General features: G+C 39.1%; 2 protein-coding genes across 3 annotated transcripts in view; one reads left to right on the plus strand and one right to left on the minus strand.

Moving 5' to 3' along the window:
* The window catches only part of ABCG2 (ATP binding cassette subfamily G member 2 (JR blood group)), a 49,472-nt gene extending 28,560 nt beyond the window's left edge, over nucleotides 1–20,912 (plus strand). The window contains exon 15 of the mRNA XM_080371464.1: nucleotides 1–20,912. Coding sequence (XP_080227590.1) covers nucleotides 1–151 — 151 coding nt within the window. The 3' untranslated portion in view covers nucleotides 152–20,912.
* PKD2 (polycystin 2, transient receptor potential cation channel) overlaps nucleotides 19,704–23,423 on the minus strand; it is a 27,416-nt gene continuing 23,696 nt past the window's right edge. For both annotated transcript variants that reach the window (XM_080410512.1, XM_080410511.1), the window contains exon 15: nucleotides 19,704–23,107. In XM_080410512.1, the coding sequence (XP_080266638.1) occupies nucleotides 22,874–23,107 (234 nt within the window). In that variant the 3' untranslated portion in view covers nucleotides 19,704–22,873. The remainder of the gene's footprint in view (nucleotides 23,108–23,423) is intronic.

A 23,423-nucleotide genomic window follows, 5' to 3' on the forward strand; every position in this document is an offset into this window, starting at 1 on the left:
GTTGTGTACTGGAGATGAATATCTGAAAAATCAAGGAATTGATGCGAGTAGCTGGGGCCTGTGGCAGAACCACCTGGCTCTTGCCTGCATGACAGTAATATTCCTTACCATTGCATACCTGAAACTGCACTTCATGAAGAAGTTCTCTTAAAACCAAAATGAAAAATGCATTTCCTACTGTTCAGTAGTTTGATAAACCAACTAGCAATTGACTTTACTCTTTTTTGAGACCTTCCTTTGTACTTTTGATTGCACAAGTCAACAATGTGAATGCCATCCTTGTATATTAAATAGTATTAATGCACTTTGCTGAAATGTCTAGCATGCCTCAGCTCTCTTTGCCATAAGAAGTATGCAACTATTTATTTCTTCAAGAGACTACTCATTCTTTCTGCATGTGCTAGCTATGAATTAGTTAAATATTAGTTTCATTGTTAAACAGCTTAACCCCTCCCAAAAAAATGGTTCCATACTTTAACTAACACTTACATTTGCTGGCAAGTAATTCAGTCCAAAGTGATGGTTATCAGGACACCAATGCAGTCCCAACTGCTAACATGGTCACAGTCCGTGTGAGACAGTAACAAAACCATCCTCTCCATCCCTGTGCACATCTCATGCCCTCTTCTATTTAGGAATCGTTACTGCTCTAGAGTGTACTTGATTAATGCTGAAAGTTTTTTTCTTACCAAGCTCAAGTGGTAGAAATACTACTTTTTAAGTAAAAGTGACTGTGTGCTTTCTTACGCAGCCAGTTTGCATAACCCTTGTATCAAAACGTGCATTTTCTCTGTGTAACAGCAAGTCATCTTCACTGTCCTGCTATTGCTGCTGCTGTGAGTTTTTAAGGTGTTGTTTGTCTGTTTTTTTTTTTTTTTTTTTTATGGTGACCAGTTTCAGGTGTACAACCACCAACCACCAGCTACCCCATCTGTAAGGGTCTGTAGGCTGCAGTAACCCTTTCCTGGCAGGGCAGCTTTTCCCCCCAGGCCATGGTAGTTCATCTCCTTCCACTTGGCACAGATGCAGCAGCAGTTCCAACAAGGATCTTAGCCCTTATCACTCTTCCCCCTTGTCACTTCATGCAATAAAATTTGCTTTATTTTGAAGACCTGTCACCTTATTGCGTCTGCGGTCTACAGACTCCTCGCCGGACATCCCTGCTCCTGCATTTGTTTAGGAGGTCGGCAGTACAGCACCATCACGGGGGAACACTTGCCTAACTCTACTTCTTCACCAGTTTCCTCCCCTCTGCCACGACAAGCCCACACCCGGGGCTTAGCCTCCCCCTCACAGCTGAGCTTGGTTATCTCCTTGTACACAGCTCAGCCTGCACATTGCAGCAAGGCTACATCAGTGGCCCTGAGGTGAGGTTTTGCCCTGTGAGACGAATGGAGGGAGCAGGGGCCGAGGCCTAGTGAGGCCTGCTGCGCCCCAGTTGCTCTCAGCTATAACGCAGCAGGGCAGAGCCTTCGTGCCTGCCAGCCACCAATCACCACTCAGCAGCTGCACCCCGCAACCAATCACCGCCCGCCTGCCTGCTCTATGCCCCGCCCCTGCTCCTCAGGCAGGTGAGGGGGAAGGGCAGGACCGCAATGGCGTTGCCATCTGACATGGAATTAAACTGCTGGAAAACAGTGATCGCGCTGCAACGGGTTTTACTTGCCTAGTTACGCATAAAGCAAATGCATAGAAATGCACAGAGGCCAACTGCGCAGCTCTTCCTTGGGTGTCTGCTGTTCATCTTGTTGCTGCCGCAAGACTTGCCCTGGGCTGGGTGGGTGGCACACAGCCGCGGATGGAAATGCCTCAGCACTGTCCGGCTCTGGTTCATTTTGATATCAACCAATGTTAACTGTGCCAGCTCTCCTACTAATAGAAAACATAAAGTAAACCATAGCACAAATCAGCATTACACATTTCCACCTCCAAATGTATTAATGTTGCGTTTAAATGACAGTGTGTTAAAGTCAGCCACTCGCCCGGTGAAGCGTGGTGTCCCGCCAATTTTCCTGCAGGTTTTCTTTCTACACCACCATCAGTGAGCTCAGCTCCTGCAGAAGGCAGCAAGTGCTGAGGTACCGCAGGACAAGCTGCTGTCACACACCCAGGACAGCCGAGGTCCCTCTGCCTTTTTTTCCCTGCGCTTCAGTACTTTTCATCTTTTGCCTCGAGCAGAGTTTCGAGAAACTTACAAAATCTTCTTTCTTCATGAGACTTACACCTCTCTTTCCAGGATGGTTGTAGTCAAAAATGATTCAAGGCTGAACGGCAGCACTGGAACAGCAGTCTGAATGCATGCGTCTCTCTCCTGTCAGAGATACTCGGGTTGGAAGCAGTAGTGCAGACCTAGGGCAATGGCAGCAGGCAGAGGAGTGAGGGGGAAGGGGAATAGGAAAAAAACCTACATTGTTCTCTAGCCTCCCTTTGCAACCCTTGCGATGGGTACCATGGAACGAGACTTTCTGCAAGGGCAACCCGCAGCTGTGCTCTGAAATATTTCGCTGTGAGTTTTGAAACAAGTGAAGCAGGTTCCTGTGGAATAACATTAATCAAACACTCTTATTCACAGTTGAACTGCCTGAAAGGAAACAGCTGTAGAACTGCATCCCAAACATAACTGCAAATTGAGTTTTCGCATCTCAACAAAGACATGTCTTGCCCTGAGCGGGGTTGTTAAGCCGTGCTCTCATGGGCTTTTGCTGCAGCCAGAAGTGCCTGCCCCCAGCTGTGGCACAGCAGCAGCAGCCAGTTGTTGGGACCCAGCACCAACAGCTTTCCCACAAATCAGTAGTCAAGATGTGGCTTTTCTATAGCCAAGACATGAATTTTCTGCAGAAGCCACTGTTACTTTCCACAGCATCTGCTACAGATTTGTGGAGTGGCATTTGATGTTGTCAAAAATTAGCTGATATTTTAACAGATATCATCAAGTAGGTGTTTTCAAAAAAACATTGCTTCATACCCTTTTTTGTTCAGCTTTGTTACAACTCTACATAAGCATCCAACAAACAAATGGAAAAGTAAAAGTTGAAATAGTGTAATAGAGATAAAATTATAGGTTCACAGACACAATAGCACACCTGACATTTTCAATTTCCAGTTTAGCTAGAAGGGGGCCTTGTACAGAAAGGTGTTGACATAGACCTGAATTTTAGGGAAAACACACATGCGACTTTGAGAACACAGGCACAAATAGAGTAACACTAAAGAGATCCTCAACATTACAAAGAGTCCTGAAAAACTGAGGAAAGTACAGAACTTGCTTGATCATTAATATTTCTGTATTTAGTTATTTAAATGTACTCAGTTTTTAGAAAATAGGTTATGAGACTAGTAAGTTTTAAAATCCTTCTACCTGACTCTTGCATTGGAAAATAGTTGGCTGTTAATTTATACTTTGGTAAAATAACTTAAGTTTCTGAAAATAAAAATTTCTTCTTAGATTATCAGGAGGCAGTCACCTTAATACTCTACAGACGTGCTCTACATTCACACTGGTGTGGCTGAACTGTAAGCCTGACCTCACGTATTTCTATGCATGTACTTAACAATTAGAGCCAAATATGAAATCATATTTTTTTAGTACTCAGGGCTTTCATCAGTTCTTGGCAGATTTTCATTTTACAATATATCAAAATGGACAGACATTCAAATTAACAAAATTATTACACAAATAGAATAATTCTGGTTTTGTTTTGCGTGGGATTACGAGACGCAGCCTTTACACAATTGTGGGATGCACTGGCATGGCAAATATTCCAAAGCGTTCAAGCAAAAGATTTGTTCCACATCAGCTGTATTTACCATCTATAGACACGTCAGCAAGCAGCAAATGACTGTACAGTTTTGCTATGGGTGAATAGATATAATAACCCTAAGCATTCTACATGGCTACCAATCAAACCCAGAATTTGGGACACGTACATTGCATCTTCATGGCGTTTCTTTGCTCAGATTAGGCACTTTGATGTTCAGTGACATACTTTGTAGAGCAGAAATATTATTTTTAGTATAAATTTAAATTCAAGACTTTTCCAAGATGGTAGAAAATTAGAAGAGACTGGCAAAATGAAAACCAGGTTTCTCAAAATGGTTGTTCCAGCTGTACTTAGTGACTGAATAAATCTTTAATTTGGACAGAATTTCACTTCACGCTCTGCGCAGTATCTATTATCTAGATAAGCAAGCCAATTTTTACTTTGCTTTTACATCATTTCATTTACTTCTCCAGATTTCTTTCAGAATGGTTTTGTTTATTCTTAGGCTTTTAGATATTTTGGCTGCAATGGAAGATGCACATGAGCTTTCTGGAAACATTTTGATAAGCGTACCTCTGGATATGCAGTAGAGGTAAATAACTGCCTTTGCTGTTTATGTCCCCTAAGGGACATATTCTGCATTAAAATTAAATGAGTCATTCCATGCAGACTTGCACTGACATGTCAGGTATTAAGCTTACTGTGATAAAACCTCTGTATAACATTTTCCATATGTTGGTATCAATATATATGAATATATATTGAATATATTTCTGTATATTGATCTATGGATAATTTTTGTACATGGAATTGTTGTCCTATCTCCCATACCATAATTCCATGGAAACGATTTGGTTGAGGCTTAAACAACCCATCATTTAGGATAGCTTCATCGGGTTGGCTATATCTTGAAGTTTTTGCTTATCTGCTTTTTCTTCAAAGTGTCTTTTCTGTTTGAGATTCAAGAGAATAGTCATAGTAATACCTTGTACAGGTCATAGTATTACCTTATACAAAGTGTTACCTTACAGCTTTCTCTCTGCTTTGTTTTTAGGAGTTAACCAACCTCTGTTTTCACCTGCTTCGTTTACACCATTAGAATTTATAAATAATGTATATAATATTTTAATAAAGAGATTCCAATTATTTCTGGAAAGAAAAAAAAGCTGGAGATTCAGCAGTATTTTCTGCAAGTCTTCCTTGGGACAATATTTATAATGTTATTTTAGCAATCAAACCACCAACAGGAAAAATTTTATTCAGCTGCTTGCCAGGAAAATAATTTATCCTCGACAAATATCATGTGAGCACTAAATCCTAACCTACTCTTTTCCTCAGATTTTACATAAGCATTTAAAGTCAGTGGTAATGTATTTCATAAAAGCTATTTAGACATTGAAAAGGACATCAGGATTCCTACTGACATGCTTCATACTTCTTAGATTTGCATGCGTGTTAGTTATTCAAGGCACGATTTCTCACAGAAGGGAGGGTGGGAAGGATATATGCAGAAACCGAATGCCAGTTCTGGTTTTGCTTTTACATTCAGGATGTTGAGGCAAGAGAGGACAATCATCTTTTCCATTCCCCCACCTTGCCATTCCATACTCAGAGTGTTTGACAGCAGGCCAGGTGTCCCAGGGCACTGCTCATAATGCTTTACAGTACTTTAGGTTGGTGAGCCTTCAGCAACTGGGGGTCCTGGTCACAGCAACAGGCACTGACTAACACAGACTTAAACTTTCCCTTTGCACGATGTTGATTGTGTTTGTAAAGAAAAAAAATATTATATTTTAATTAGATCCCATCTGGTTATAAAAGATAAAATATTGCTTAAATGAGCTGTGGCTCCCTATCACGGTAACGTTTGAGACGTTACCCTGCTGTGTAAAACACCTATCCCTCAAGGCAAGAGCTTCCCATACAGCTTATGGGAAGTTGCTGCTTTCATTACCATGTGACTACTTCGATTTAAATGGCAACATTTTTTTTTTTTCATTTAATTCAGATCCTCCAGGTCTATTATGAAATGGTTTGCAGGAAATAATTTACCTAAATATGCTGGCACTTGCTCCCAGGCTAGGAAAGGCCTGGTGAATGGTGCTTTGAAGTCCGAATGCCCTTCCTCCGTCTTCAGGGTTTAGTGGGACCCTGGTTAGAATTAACAGCCAACCATTTCCGTCGAGTTGCAGCTGTTGGGAACAGATATATACAGGTATGTTATTCATTGTATACATAGTTCAGTTTCTGAGTCAAGGGCCTATTTTAACATTAATTTTAAAAATATGTGGGGAGTGTATCATCTCCGTTCAAATCCAAACTTGGTAATAACTGAACTGTCTTCTTTCTCACTTTACATCTTTCTAATGGAATGAACCAACGCGCTGAACCATAGATCAAGTCCTAACCTGAAGACTTTAACCCTTTGGTCCTTTTGGCAGTGCCAGGGCTTTTTTGTTTTGTTATCAATAGTACCTGTGTTACTGCTCTTTCAAGACTTTCCATAGAACTAGTCTTAGAGCATTCTGTACCCTTTTATTAAATCTTACCTTAGGAATTTTTGATGCTTAGTATTGTTTCAGGGTTTTGCAGGTTATGAATGTGAGCCACACAACAATCCTGAATTTTTGGAGAGTGTCACTACTGAAGACACAACTGTTGGAGCATTGAAATATACACATGTGGCAGTCCTTCTGGTAAGACAAGATGGTTCCTTTATGACAAAACTTTTCACAGCTTAAGGATAACCAACAATAATATGTTATCTGCAAGATGTTAATCTACTTCCAATATAATTATAATAATATTTTGTTAAAAATCTCTGAGGCTAAATTAGGTTTACTGCAAATTTAGAGGATACGTCTAAAAATCTGTATGAGATTTATATAGACAGCTGTAAACAAACTGTCAGAGCAGGCAGGTATCATACATAAAAGACCCACAGAATTATTTTTGAAGATTTCTCCTCTCCATGTTTGCAAGTGTTTAAAAGCCTCCCAGCTTCTGCTATCTTTCTCACAAAGAATGAAAAAGTTTGCATTTGAGATTTGAAATTCTTGACATTTTGTATGTGTTTTCTTCAAAACCCCAACCTTTTTATTAAAAAAATTGAAAAAATCTTCACCTTGCCATTTCAGTGTTCTACTGAAACACTGCGTGATATTTCGATATATTAAAACTTGATGACTAATTCAAGAATTAGGTCAGTCGTTATTAAAATAATTAAACTGAAGCAGATATTCAAGCTGACATTTCATAGCTTGCATCCATAAGTGCTTGTGGATACAATTAACACTTTGCTGCTTGGCTCAGAGCTGCTCAGACTGTAACATAATACTGTATTTTAGCCTCCTAAAGAACTCAGGGGAACTTCTTCACATCCTGAAAATAGGAAGTCCTTTGTTAAATTTCTGAAAGCTGAATCACAGTGCTCATCCTATCAGCTACATCCAGCATCATTAAATATGAAACCCAAAAGAAATATGTGCTGTGTTAAATAAAAATACTTTGTTACTTACCCGTGCAGCTTCCTTGATAGTGGCAATGATCACAAACCACGAAGCATACAGAGAAGATAATGTGGCTTTATGAATTCCTTATTCCTGCTTCATTTAAGCCTCTGTCTGATGGAATTGCCCCAGTGTGAATCTCTCCTTTCACTCCTTCCTTGATGCAGAAGACTACAGAGATGCAAATCAAGAACACAACTTTCAAGGGAACAGTTTTGTGCTGTGACTGTTTTCTTGAGAATGAAATTAGTTAGAATTCTAACTAATGGTTAGAATGCTGAGACATATACCTCTGAGAATGCCCCATCATTCTTGGTGGTAAAATGTGGATTGTAAAATTCAACTCTTTTTGTTCAACTATTTCACCTGTGTTTTGCATTAACAGATTTATTAATCTTTTATCTCAATTCATATTTTATCTTTCCAGAACATTCAGAGCTAGGATGCTACTTATAAGGAAATGAAAGGATCTAAGCTTTTGGACAGCCACTGTGTTCTAACCTTCACATTCGGATACACATGAATTCAGGATTCTTGCTGACCTAATCACTAATTGTTGTATTGCCTTGATAGTGAGATGAAGTGCTGCTGGGGAAAATGAAAGCCTCAAGTACAAAAATTGGCAGAAAGTATTCTGTACCTTTAGTTTACTGACACATTTTTCCTTTTTAAGCAGAAACAGTGAGGAGATAACAGCTATGTGGTTGCTGCGAAGAAATTGGCAGAAAAACTACTCCAGGCCCCCATACTACACAGACATTAAAGTGGAATTAGAAAAGCTGTCTGGGGGGGTGGGGGGTGAGGGTGGGGGTTTGATCAGCCCGGATTTAAAACTGTAAAACTCTACAGTCCAGGTAGTTGTAGGTGGTCCTTAACATTTCAACATTTAAAGAGTTATAAATATAATCACAGAGACTATGTTCCAATCTGAAAATAAAATAAATTTCAGCATACAATGGTGGCTTCTGAGAAATGAAATAATCAAATTAGGTTAAAATACATTTTGAAAACTTTCACAGTTTCTTGGCAACTCCTAAGCTATTCTTGCTTTACACTACTCATTTTAGCAGTTGGCCATCTATAAGAATGTATTTATGCAAAACAAATGTTTCTTCCTGCACTGTCCAATACTCAACTCTGTATTTCACTCTGCAGAGAAGTTAAAATACTGCCTGTATGATTGCATTTCCACCGAAGTGGCCCATATGGCCAGAGCAAACCCAAGAGCTGCTGCCCAGGAAGAATTCCTGTTCATCTCAATGAAAGTAGACTCTGCTACTCCTAAGTGCATCACTTTTTAGCTTATTTGCTCCCAACGATTTTAATGAGAATGCCCCCACACTAATGAACTGACAGCAGCCCAATCTAGCCGTCAAACTGTTAGCTGAGCTCTTGCAACTCCATAATGAGATTTATAACATTTTATACCTTAGTCGCATGAGCAGAAATTACAGTAGTAGTGATACCAGACTTCACTGTCACACTAAGATTATATTTTTCTCTTTTTATCTAACATTCTACTCTCCATATGTATCTGGCTCAGAAGTAGTAGGACTAATGAAATGCTTAAATGTGATCACTCATGACAGACTATTTTCTTGTACTTTGGAAAAATTCAAATTGGCAGTGGGCACTAATGCCAACCTGTCCTCATTCAAAATTAAAGTTAGATCAGCAGACCCACTATGGCAGAGGTGAGAATTTTTCTTTCTTTATTCATTCCAACAGAAAGGCATACAAATCAAGCTGAGAGAAAGGCAGAAGTGAAATAATAAATAAAACTTTGGTTCCCTGCTTTTGTTTGGGCACTGAATAGTACAATTATACTGGTTGCACAAGCCAAGAGATACATCACCTGTATAGGTACCTTTATGAACAAGGAAAGCAGGAAAAAAAATAATAAATGTGATTAGTTGGAGAAGGGAAATGAGTCTAGAATCCCCGACGTTAAAAGGCTTTGAGTATGTGTGTGTGTCTGTATGTTGATACTATAAAGATCCTTAATAATTGCTTTGTAAAAGCTTGACCTTGTGACAAGAATTAGAGTCCCAAGGATCTCGTAATACCCCAAGGTTAATGGTCCTGACTTGTTTCTCACAATCTCGTCTATCTCCCCACCCTCATTAGGGGTGGATTTTACAAGCATTCTTTTAGGGGTACACGGCTCATTAAGCCCTTTTTTCATTAATCTGCTCCAAATTGGTCTTGATATGATCCCTGGTTTCCACTGCAATTGGCTTAGGAGCTGAATTATCCCTGACATTTGCTCCTTTTGGCAGGACCTTAGCGATAGGGTACCGTGGATCAAGTGGTTTATAGTGTTAAGACTCAGGCATTGCTCGGGCTTAAAATGACAGAACTGCCTGATACCATTGTTTTCCTGAGATTTTTGTCATTTGAACTTAGCCTTAAACAATCATGATGTACAGAATTTAATCATTCTGATTATATCACTAACTGGACTGAAAACGTGTTTCTGCATATGAAAATTCCTGTTTCAGTTTGCTTACATTTAACATTAAGTGATTTAATCTGGACTTTAGGAAAAAGACTTACTTATGTTTAGGTTTTATGTGAAATTACTCAATCTGGTTGAAGATTTTTCTTTTAAATCCTCTGTCTGAACTACTTTAAAATAATTAAAAATAAATCACAAGCTGAGGGTTGCTATTTTCTAAAGAGGTACTATAATTCCTTTGAATTGATTAGTTTGAAGGAAGCTTTAAGATAACAACAATCTTACAAGCTTATGCTTTTAAATTTTATTGCCTTCAGTACAGAAGGTAAGGTTTTTAAATTTTCAGTGCCAGTAACTGAAAGTAATTCCTTGTTCCTTGTAATGAATGCTCCATTTGCTGTAATTAATAGCATAGCTTTGCTAAATAGCAGGGGGGTTATGTTTTCATTAACCCTTGTTCCTCCTAAGCAAACCACGGACCTAGTGAGAAGGGGGTTTCCCCCAAATACCTGCATAAGTCAGGTGAGGTACTGATTTCTGACTTGCTCAGTATGAACATTCTTTTTGTTCCTTGCCTAAAGCTCAACTTTTCAATCTGTTTAATCAGCTGCTACAATCTCCCAGCCATAGATTCTGTTACTGGCAAGCACCTAATCGCTGCCTAACAGGCAAGAACAGATACTAAACTGGCTAGACACAGCTAGTATTTCCAAGCGTTCTGCCCAGTGCTGCTTGGGAAGCAACTTCCTCCTCTTTGGCTTATTTTACAACAGTAAATGACTGCAGTGCCGTTTTCAAAGTACTAAATAATTATAGGAAAGACATCCAATTAGGTGGGTTTTTTAAATAGAAAACTGCATCTTTTCAAGGGAATTCAAAGTACTATTGACAAACACATACATTTGTCAAATAAAGATGGGTTCAACATGCTAAGACTTCTATCAGAGTTCTCACTTCTGTAACAGGCTTTGTTGCAGTTGAAGAATAGGTGCAATTACAGCACCTACTAAACAGATTACTAGTGACAGATTTGATAACACCGCTCTCAACTGAATTATTTATTTGGTTCTGTAGGGATGTAGTCTTGCAGCTCACTCATCAGAAGGTGTAAATGGCCTGAATAATCCTTAAGACCATTTACAGAAGAAATTTACTGTGAATTTACATACACAATACCCCAAAAATGGAACGGTTAGTCAGTGTTGGCATACATCGTTCAAGTGTTCACATTTTAGGAAAAATATTTTAAACTTACACAGGTTCTGAATGCCTCACGTGGGAGAAGCCTGGAAAAGCTCTGTTTATTTATTAAGAAGAGGAAAAAAGTAAAAGGTAACCTAAGTACTGATAGCAGCCTAAGAAGAAAACCTGTATTAAATGAGAGCTTTCAGTGTGTAGAAGGCCACTGACGAAACTGAAATAATTGGTATCCAATTTGGAAATAAATGCAGTTTAAAAGAAAACAAAAATAAAAACCAACTACAATAACTATACAAGTAGCTAAAGATCTAGTGGATTTCCCATTGCCCTGAAATTTATACATCCAGTTTGCATACGTTTCTGAAACTACATTTTATTTGTGATGCATCAGCAAACTTTGTTAAGGATTTACTACGTCACAGACTGTGGGTAACGCGTGGAAGTTCAGACTGAGATTTCACAATTTTAGTTCTTTAAACTTAGGAAATACGCGAAGCTTCAAAAATATTACCCATGCAGAAAACAGTAACAAGGCTTACTATCTACAGGGGTTTTGTTTTGCTACAAAGGAAGGAGGCTTATTCATTTGAAAGCACTTTGTCCTAATTACAAATGATGAAAAAGAGAAAAATAGCCTTCACTGACTATGCAAATCATGTGTCTGGTAAGACTAACTAAAGAGTGACTTACCTTAAGATTACACTGTTATGCTACTTTCGTCAAGGAAGAAAATATTTGGAATTTCATAACTCCCTTTTAATTGTTTGCTTGTTTATATTTGTATTTATATGTCTTTATATAGCTTTCAGCAAGCTATTTCCTTTAATGAAAGGCACAGTTCTTATTTTTTAGCCACAGAGAAGTAGCTAAAAAAGTATTTAATAATCAAGAATATAAGTTGTTGGAACAATTTTGTTGGAATAAAGAATTATTCCAATGGAACTTTAAATGGGTTAGTCAGCCTGGTGGTAGAACAATTTTAATGGCTATTGATGAAGCAAGCAGGAGGCTAGACACTACAGAAAGCAAATCTCATTTTCAGAGTTGCTGCCTTGTTTTCAAAACTGCTGTTAGCAAGCAAGTTATTTAATTGATTCTGCAAAATATTTACATGTAGTTGGACATCTACATGATACATACGACTGACATTTTGAATGACACATCTAAAAGGCCCACGAGTTACGCTGACTCAGGAGTTGGGTCTGTTCTTTTTCACAGGGTCCGTAGGCTTTATAAATCGTGTTGGTTCAACCAAAGATTTAGCAAGTGCCTAAGTGACTCGGTAGTTCTTGCTACGGACTTACGTGTTTTGCTGACAAAGTCACTATGGCCGTCTGGCTGCTTTGGGCTGTGTAAGAAGCGTTATCTTCTTTCCTGACTTCTGTGCTGGTAGATACAATAAAAAACTTGCAGGCCATACATTCGCTACCTGAGAGGAAAGATATTTGTTTAATTTGAGTTTTCCAGAAGGCATCGAGGTAATTGTAGAAAAGCACCCTACTGAGGGACAGAGTGACAACCCATTCTGCAAGGAATGTGGAGCATAAGGAAGCATGCAAGCCACTGAAGCCAGATCTGAACACAAGGTACAGAGAACTAGTTAGCTGGCCACTGTCTGGTTTCAGGATAGGGACACATTTTTACCACAAGAAAAAGAGATCTTTTTGTTATCACCAATACAGTTACCTCTTGTATTTTTATTCTACTGTAAACATGTCCCACTGCAATATTTTCTGCATCAACAACTAAAAAAAAAAACAACAAAAAACCCCCAACAAAACAAACATAGACAATTAATTTGTGACTTTTAATTGTTCTCTTTTAAAAAATCAGTGCTTTATGCTTCCTTACTACCAGTGATTGTATGCTTATCCCCCCCCCAAAAAAAAAAAATCAATAAAGAGATTTGCAATTCAGGAGGTTGTTCCATTACAGAGCAAGGATTAAAAATAAAATATAAAAGCCATGAGGAATTTATGTCAGGTAGACACTTGGCGTTGACAACCAATAAAGTTTATTAATACATCCACTAGAGAATAAAGAAAATAATTAAGATAGTAACATCACACACACACAAAAAAAAAGAATGTCCATCTCTTTTCATCACAGAGACTAAGTAGTTACAGATTAAGAGCTCAAGATGACAGTTTCTTTACATGTGGGAACAGTTGGATGAATTCAAGGGCAGCAAGTAGCCTCCACAAAATATTGTCAGCCAAGTATTTTTAATGACAGAATGTATAGACTACTACCAAAAGCCAGAAGACAAGAGGAAGAGGCAGATAATGGAGATGCACAGATAGCTAACCCAGAAGTTACAGAGTTTCTGGAAATGACAGATCAATGACATTTTTTTCAACTGAATGAATGTAATACCTCTATTACTTTACTTACTATTACTCTATAACTGAATGAATGAACCTCTAGAGTCTAAACCATTAGTAAGTCCAAACCACCTTTATGGAAGAAAAGCATCTCTGTCCAGTTCTTCTCAGAATTCCTTAACCACGAGTCCCTTCCAACTGCAAATTTTCTGTGATTCTCTGACTCTGTATCAACAAATCCCTCGCTTGAAAAAACAGTTGAAATTACTTATTTTCAAGGCATTCCACAGAAGGTTACAAGGGAAATTAAAAATTGTAAGAAGGCAATGTAGTGCCTGAACAGATGGCTACAAGAAGCAGGACTGAAAACAAATGCACGGTTTCAGAAGTGCAAAAGTAACAATGATAGAATTTCAGGTATGGAAGGACTAAGACATATACCAATAGACTGAACAGATTGGGATGATTCAGTCCCAATGCATTTATTAAGCAGCATTGGGAATATAAATTAATTTTTACACTTACCTGGTAGGATCAGTCTCGGCAGTTCTTTTAACAGGTTTTTAATATAGTTACTGTAATTTTAAAAATATTTGAAAATTCGAATGATTCTGTTTCTTCCAGAATCACTGTCCTTGTGGATATAGTATACTGACTTTGCTACTAAAATATGATCCTAACATATGATTATTTTTGTGTTCTAGGCATAAGTATATATGTGGATATTACAGAGCAGCTGCTTATTTCTTCTCTGGCTGATTCAATACCCAGCAGGACTTTGCCAAGCATCATCTTCACATGAATAAATTATTTTGCAATAGACAAGTATTCTGCAAAAGTAATATGCATCAATATAATCCTTACCTACCCATCAGTCCATGTGGGCAACCACACACTAACTACTGTTCCTCATGCAGAAGCAGTTCTCCTCCCATTTTTATCTTGTCTCTCAACAAACTTCAGCTATAAAGAATTTTTTGAGCGTAAACTACAACACAAACATGCAACACTGCCAGGCAAACCAGAAAGCTCTGGCCTGGTGAAAGACAAACTGATGTTTTTATTTTAAAAGTTTCAAGCCCAAGTTGCAGCCTTCTTCACCGTGGTGATTTACTGCCATCCTGGCACCTATACAGCCAATTTCATGGCTCTAGCAAAAGCAACTGGACAAAATGTGGTGAGTATTGCTAAGCTCCTGATAAACGTTTGGTTTTTATTTGTGAGTGCTAAAAGATTTTTCAGTTTCTTCCCCTGGGTCTTTGATATGGCACACAACTAGATTACTTGAAAAAATAGTTTCTAACATACACTTTAAAACAACTTGGTGCAACCCCTGGAAATTTGCAGTACGCTTACAATATTATTTGGTACAATGTCCGACAACATTGTCATATTTACCACACCCCAAACCTGATGTCTATAATACTTGAAAAAGAGCATGGCAAAAGGGCAAAGGTGCCTTCTGCAGAAGAAAACTTACAGAAAACTTACATCTGATGCTCAGCCCAGTTACTGCCTCTGCAGTCTCTGTCATTTTGCAGTTAGGTCTCTGATGAAAGCGCTTCACAACCGCATCATCAAGGCTGCACAATTACTGAAGTGCTGCTGAAAACCATCCTTATCCAAAAAGAAATTACATGGAATTGAAATAATCACAAAACGAGGGTAAAACATTATCAGACATACCGATTAACCCATACAGCTCGTGAACCCAAGAACAGGCAGGTCAAAACGTGTTCATGGACCCAGACACTTTCTATCAGTTCTTGTCCCTGGTTTTTGACTACATGCCTGCTGCAAAATCCAAACCTCACCAATGACTAACCTAGTCTGTTAAAATAAGTAAATAAATCATGCTTCTCCAGTCTCATATATTTCCTTCATATTTTAAGAGAAATAATCTTTACCTCCGTAACGTTTTGAGTCATGCTGTCCAAGCAGACCATTTCATTCTCAAGAAAGCTGACTTGCCAACATTCTGGGCACTCTCCTTCTTCAAAGAATACGACACTGCAATTATTCCCTCACTCTCCAGTATGATGAAAGAGCCACCTGCCTCCTGTAAGGCATTGGTTATATTTCCATTGACCTAGTGGGCACAGAGTCAAGTGCTTAGGATGCAATACCCTGCTCTGTATGACTGCAGACAGGCACCTCAGGTAACGTGATTCTGAACCACACAGTGGCATCAGTTTAAGGTGAGTCAAATCTCTTCAAACAATCCCTGTTATGGATTTGTAGTTATATATTTTCTGTTGGCAGATTTTCTCTGGAACACTGGTAAGTATTACAAGTATTCAATTATTATTTTTTTTTCCCTGGATGAAAAATTTCAGTATTTCTCACTACAGCCTAATAGTGCTAGGTTTTCTGTGCATTTTATTCAAATAGTCTTCCAAAAGAGATCATAATTTAATTGGGGGAAAAAAAAAAAGGGCAGCGGTTTTCTAATATTAACTGGTAAATGCTATTTTCATAAACATCACTTTTCTGTCTCTTGAACGTTCAGTAAAGTGCAATCACTCACTTTGTCTTTAGCTGTATATTTTTATACAAAAGACACAGCACAGAGAGTACAATCTGATCGTGTAAATAGCAGCAATGCCAACAGGGACCCCTGGAGCTGCTTCCCCGGATCCTACACGCGACACACTTCTATTTTCTAAATAATCTCAGTCTGTGTGATTCTGGTGCTTACAGACACAAACAACTTCTCTCAGTCTGAATACTTTCCTCCTTTTTTCAAATGTGTTCTCCTGCCAGATAGAGCCCACATTCATCTCGCTGCTAGCCATCGAGAAAGGGCTCTGAAATGTCTTCTGAATGTCACATACGTGCTTTTTCTCTCCCAGTCCAAGCCTCCCTCCTATGGCTTGCTGGGCATGTATTAACAGCCAGTTGGACAGTTAAAACAGGTGAAACCTGTTTCTTCACTTAATTGTTTTAAATGACTAAGCCAGGACACCCAGCTGGCCTTTATTACACAGCTCTAACATTGTAAGAACATTGAGAGAAATAGAAATTTCTTACCAGGATAAACGCATGACTCACACAAGGATTCTGTCCCCGCTTTCTGGGGGTCGCGATGGCAAAGCAACCATTTTTCAAAAATGGAAGTTGGAGGCTCTTGCAAGGGGACTTATTGCCTGCTTAGAAAAAGGGGGAGAAATGCCCCAAATTTTTAGGCAAATTACCTGTTTCTAAAATTTCTAAATCTATGCCTCATTAAATCCACCTCAGTCCTTCAGAAGTGTCACTACAATGAAATGGGTCATCTTGGGAAAGGAATTCCTGCCAAAGGAATCTCCTCTTGACATTTACCTGGCCAGTTAGTCCTGCTAAGCCAAGCGTGGCCAGCATCTTTACAGTGACGGTATTCGAAGCTCAGTAACACGTAACAGTTTTCAAACCACAACAGGTACATGACTCTTCCATACGATAAATATGAAAACCTGCTTCAGCTGAGAGCTTTTCAGGTCTGGGGCTGCCTCCTCCTGCGTCAGGAGACGGTTGGGAGGGAGCGGGGAGGCTGGGTGCTGCCAGCTGGGGAAGGAGAGTGCCCAGAAAGCCCCCGGCTGTCCCTCGGGGTCCCCAGCGGTGGCCCCCAGTGGTTCACAACTAAATGCTGCTCGCCAGGTCTGCTCCTCCGCAGCTGGAGGCTCCTCACGAGTGCATCTCTCGGCATACAGCCATCTGTAACTGGGCAGTCAGGGAACTCAGCCTTACAGCGTCCATCCCTGCTGCAGGAAAAGCTGACCACAGTAGGGGAAAGCGTGCTTATCTCAGACGCTAGAATGAACTGGCAATTGCAAGTCTAGCCCAAAAGAAGAAGGGTTTTTTTTGTGAGTATTTGTCGGAGTTTTCATTGTACCACTCTTCATCCAACAGTGAAAAGGAGCAGCCTGTGCAGACACACTCAGATGTTTTTGGCAGTCAAGGTACTGTTAAGAGCAATTTGAAAATACCTTAAATATGACTTACCTGAAAACAAAGCTCAGCTCTTCCCAGTGGAAGGATTTTTTTCACAAGTAGAAGTCTCAAAATCTGGACAGCAGTTAAACAAATTCCAGCTCTGTAACAGTTCAATACTTATTTGTTTTCCGTAACTAGTATTTCAATGAACATCTAGTCCCTGTGAATATCTGCTAATCTTTCTTTACGCATTTCAAGGCTTCACAAACAAATGAGTTTACTGGTCTAAACTTTTGTCAAAGTATCACCAGCAAAACTGTGGCTGATGCAAATTGTCACTACCAGTCCTTTAACAAGCTAAATATTGCATTTATTACCGATAACTTCTTGAGAGCCACAGAAACCCAGTACACTCCTTCAGTCTCAAAAGACTTCTTGCTCTCTTCCTAGCATCCCACTCCTGGTAGGCCAGCTCCAAAACACCGCAACACCTGGCTGCAGGGAAGCTGCTCACACCAAGTCCACATTCACATCTGTTACAAAAAGCACAAGGTTTGCTGCCTTCAGGCCCGCTCTTTGCCTTCTGGGATGCAGTTTCAGTCTCCCCGAGTACTCCTTGGAGAAGCAATGCAAAGAGCTGCCAGAAATCTTGAGTCCGAGGAAGACTTGTTGTGATCCCACTGCTATATTAGCATTGCTGACACTTAAGGACTAGCATGTTTGTGACAGTCCTTGGAACCGAGGTGGGACTGGCTGAGTTTGTGTGTTAGCACATCAAGGTGAGGCAACACATATAAAAGAGGGACAACCCTTTTGAATGTCAGTCTACTGCCCAAACTGTTAAGCTGTCCCTCCACCTCTGTCCCTCCACCTTTCTGTACCTACTTTGCGCAATCAGTGCTTAAAACCTGGAAGGATCCTTAAGGCACAGGAGGTACACAGACTTACTGTGACACCAGAATCAGAAATCTTCTCATGCGCTCTTATGTTCCTGAAAACAAGCCAGAACACAAGCTGCTGTTTTTGTTAAGATTGCACAGAGGGGAAAAAGTTTGACAGCTTTTTTTTTTTTTTTTTTTTTTGCATTTCTTCATTGTAGAAGACTGTTTTGCAAACTATTTTCTTTTGAAATATTATTTTCTATCTTTTCTGGAAGACCCAGAGCACGAACTAAACTCTTACTGAAGAGGTATACAGCAGTAATGTTTTCTTCTATTTAGCATGCTTCACTAAATAATACTTCATCATTTGTTTGTTAGCAATTGAGAGGCGATTTTTCTTCCAGTCATCCACAGCATCTTTCAGGTAAAAAAAAAAAACAGGGCATAATCCAAGTTACTACTAAAAAACTTTTAGCAAAACAGAAGACGGCCATGTTTCTGAATTAATTTGTTTGTGTGCAGAAAGGGAAGAATGAATTGCTGGAATTCTGTTGCTTGCAAACCAGCGTGGAAAACAGACTGATGAGACTTAAGTGTCTCTGAAATGTCTGGCTCTGTCTTCTCTCTTGAAAGCAGGGAGCTTATGTATCTTCCTGCCACCAGTTACCTGAGTTTCCTAGGGGGCCTGTCACTGCCCTGAGGACCCCAGCAGAGACAGAGATGCTGTATGGGGAGGGGGCCAGGGACACAAACAGCATAAACCCTCTCCTGAAGGAGTGTTTGCAGAACGGATTCTGAAGAAGAAGTCCTCCACCTCCAGTTACCATCCTCTCTGCTCACATTGCACATTCCGTCTAAGTGGGGAACCAAAAAAAGCCCCATCAATGCCTAAATATACAATTGCTTGCGGACATTTTATCATAATTTTACTTTTCTCCCTTTTTCTTTTTTTTCTTTTTTTTTTTTTTCAGATGTAGATTTACTGGAGAAGGGTATTTGGATACACAAGGCATCTAAGTGATGCTCACGGGATGTGGCAGAATTATGTGGTTCCTATTCCAACCATGCATCTCAAACTGCACTTCCTGAAGAAATTCTCAGAAGTCAGCAACACTATAGCACAGACACAGTATTAAATAAAAAAAGGTTCCCACTTCCCACACACTGACTTTTATAGCACACTGATAAAGGCTTAATGTACTTAATGAACTCAGTATGTATTTCATTAAAGACTGAGGTGGATTTACATTAAGCATTCCATTTTCATTAATATAGTATACTTTTGATCTGGTGAGACAGCTGCCCAGACAGAATGATGGGGCTTATATGTGAGCCTGGGACTTCCAAGGACCATTATACCCTCCAGATGCTGTAGGATTCTCTGAAACAAGGTGGAAAAAATACAAGGGAATAGAGAACGAGAATAGAGCAGTTAACTTATCAACAGTGAAGTAATAAAGGGACAGAGTTACTAGCAGTCGGAGCTGCTACCTGAAATAGAAAAATAGATCTATGCATTTGCACAAACACAAATGTGAAATAAAGTAATAAAAAAAGCAGTAGGATCAGCCCTTTCTGTTCATTTATATCCTGTACTCCCCTTTTACACTTTTAGGAGACCTGAGAATAAGGTACAAGATAGAAACGACACACACAAATAATACGTGGCATTTTTAATGTTCTGTTATAAACAAACCAAGTGTATGGCACAATGTTTGCTTAATAGATGATATAAAACATTTATTAGGAAGTAAAGTGCTCAGTTTTACAGATCAATACATTCTTGATCACTGTAGAAGACTTGCATAATTAAAAGCTTCCTAATAAGACCAAACACTGTATATTACTATGGAAAAATCTTACCTTTGTAATAAGTGACAAATGATATTATAATCTAAAGTTGAAAAATGAAATAATAAAATGTTTGTAACATTCGTTAAGTGGCCATGCACCTATTGCAAGGCTCACCGTCAACATACACGGGTACCCCATGAAAACTCACTGCACTTCAAGATGAAGTTTGTTATTAAGTAACGACACGTTACAGAAATATACCTCAACAAATAGAGCTATGAATGCAAGTATTTTCGTAACAAACATATACTACAAATAAAAGATAAACTGCCTGCTTGAATTTACATTTTGAAAGATAATTTTTTTACAGGAAACCTATTTAAAACCAGACTGATAGGTCTGGTTTCTTTCTTTCTTTCCCTCAGGAAGGCCCTGCCTCGCCAACTAGATCGCTTCTGCACACTCCCCAGGTCCCTGCTGCCATAACCCTCAGCACGCCACATGCTTTACAGGCCACAGACACAAACCTCCACACAAAGTGTTCTTAGCAAGGTTCCAGCTGATTGCTGGACAACACAAGTTGGGCCATTTGGCCAAAGTAATTGATTTTAAGTACATGATTATTTAAATACTATCTTAGCATTTAGGTAACACTTGTCCCTACAAACCCAACATCAATTACATGTTACACACATGTAATTAGTTAGCATGCATCGAAGTTCAAGCCGAAAATCACGTCACATAGCAACACACTACACATTTTGGATATACATAGCCTTGTTTTCATATTCATATTTAAACTACTTTGGATTTATTTTCTATTTTCCTTGCATATCAGCTGGCCATGTGTATAGTATTGGGTTTTTGCTGTGTTTGTTTAGTCAGAAATGCCAGTCCAACATGGAAAACCTTCCTGAGGAAGGTTTCTAACATCCAAAAACTTTCAATCAAGGCAAGACAGAGCTTAGTCTGAGTGTCTCATTTCACACAAATGCCCTAACCACTGTGCTGTGCGCCGTTGACGGGGTCTTTTCTGAAAGATTTCCTCTTAGTGTAGGACAAAATAACCAACAGAAAGAAAAAATACTTCACAAGAATCACAGCCTGTTTCCTTAAGTCGTTCTGTTCTCCAGCCAAACCTACTAAGAACTTCCAACCTTCACACTGAGCTTCCTCCTTCTCCACCTTTATGTTAATTAAGTTTCTGTGCGTACGGTTTCTTGTAAACCTAAAAATATGGAAAGGCATGAAGTCTGTATAGTTTTAGCAAGTTCTCTAGTTAAAGGGAAGGCATTCTGAGTCACTGTACACCCAGGCAATGCAATATTAACAACATATACAAGATGTAAGCTTTGCCCAAGCAGTACTACCACAAGAATGAGGTGCTAACCCCTGGCAACAACTGTTTTTTGAAACAAAAAGCACCAACATAACATATACGTGCTACTTCATTAAATAGGCATTTTTTCCTCTATACACTCTACTAATAGGTAAGATGTGATTATGTACCTTTCCATTTTCCTTTACATCAACTCCAAGTCTTTTAATACAAGGCAACTGCCATCTTCAGGAAAACAAGCACAATTGACAACCTCGCTCCTAAACTGGCATTCCACATATGGAAACACGTTGCTAGGCAAAACTACAAACACTATGCCTCCACGTGTTGTATAGGAAACTAACGCAATTTCAGTGTTGCATCTCTTTTCAAAACCAAAGCTTCTATGACACAGAAAGCAGAGAAAATTAAATACTAAAAATCAGTGATTATACTACAAACACCTTTCCAAAGCAATCATGCGTTGCCCCTCAGCAGAAAAGCCTATGTAGAAAAATACCCAATAATTTTACAAGTAGTTCTGTTAAATGTAAATACCGGCTACATATTCAAGATGTAATTAGAACTTGATAGAGCATGAGATCAGATTTTCCCAACTGTCAGCAACTTCTTTGCCCCCCTCCCTGTCACACTCAAGGATAATTTAATGTTTTTCAATTTTGTGTGCTTTTAAATAATATATTTTCTGCAAAGTAACCATACTTAATTAAGAACCTGTGGAATGTTTATCACAGTAACACTTAGATAATGACAACATAACACTAAAAAATGGTCACTTTGCAACAAAGCTGAAAATCATTATGTTAGTTGGGTGCGAAGAGGCAGTTCTCAAATATTACTTTTGAAATGCTACTGGAATGCAAAAACATGCAATGTGTACAGTTTCTATTATGGAATAATGTGATTTACAGTTGTACAAACTAAGTGCACTTTCTTCTGCTTAAAGAAACAGCATTTCTCAAAGACAAGAAAAAAATGAACATTTTAAGTTAATTAAAATATCTTAGTACACCAAGAATAACTCAGAATAAGAAAAAACTCTTAAAAAAAGTGCTTGCTGTTTTATCTCTTTGAAAAGTGTCCGCTGTTAAAATGAACGAGACAATAACCTGATGCCATCTTCCTTTAAAAACTGCTTTCAAAAGCATTTTAAAATCCTATTTTCCAATAGAAGTCAGAAAACTCACAGCCTTTCATTTGAATGCTTTAGTAACAGCACATTATTTTGTCTGAAGCTTGCTGCCATCATGAAAGTGTTCATAACAATACATTTATGGAACCAAGATTCCTTGCAGGTAGATTCTGTCACACCTAGTGTCCATTCTGTCTCCTGCATTTTCATTTCCAAGGCTGACAGTCTCACTGCTAGTAACACATAACTGAATTTTTACATTTGTTATTGATTGTCCAAGAATACCTCTGTTCTGCTTCACTAATGTGATGAGATGTGAAAAGCTATCTTCAATTAACAGTTGGTCTCAATGATCTTAAAAGGTCTTTTCCAACCTAAACAATTCTATGGCTTACATAGGTCTGAAAATGCCTAATGAAAAGAATATTTACTTTTGCCCACCAGTGAAAATGGCCTGTAGTGGTCTGATCAGGATGATCGCCTCAGGTTGGGCAACAGTGGGGTAGTGTATTTGCTGGCTTAATACTGACCTGATATGTTTAGAACCACCTGCAAAGTTAATTCTACACATGGACGTTACTCCCTCCATTTCCTCCTCCCCCATCAATACCATCTGACTGGGAGGAAGATGGCCGAGAGTTCCTCGAACGAGGCTGGCCATTCAGTCCGAGGGGTGTTCCCAATCGATGGCTCATTTGGGATGCTGTATCATCTGATTCCCATCGCTCCAACTCCTCTCGCACAAGTCGCTCCATTTGTTCCCTGTGGATTTCATTGTCACGACCCAGTCTTTCATCCTAAACAGATTAAAAGACACAAGCTGGAAGTGCAGCTTCTGAACTGCAGTCAAAGCAAAACCCTATACAAATGAGGGAAATTCTTATACCACTCAAGTATTTCGATAGACTAGTGGAGAAACACAGCTACTGCATTAAAATCTTCTCCTTTCAGTGATCCACCACCAGGTTGTCACCTTCTCTTAGGAAAGCACAATTTGTAATACAGTTTCTAACATTAAATCCATCTCCAGAAACGTAGAACACGAGGAGAGCACACCCACAAGAAAGCCCCGTCTCAAGACTCAAGCAGAATTACTGGCTAGAACAACAGTAA

The sequence above is a fragment of the Falco punctatus genome (genome assembly GCF_963210335.1).
Source record: "Falco punctatus genome assembly, chromosome: 1".
Taxonomy (NCBI): Eukaryota; Metazoa; Chordata; class Aves; order Falconiformes; family Falconidae; genus Falco; species Falco punctatus.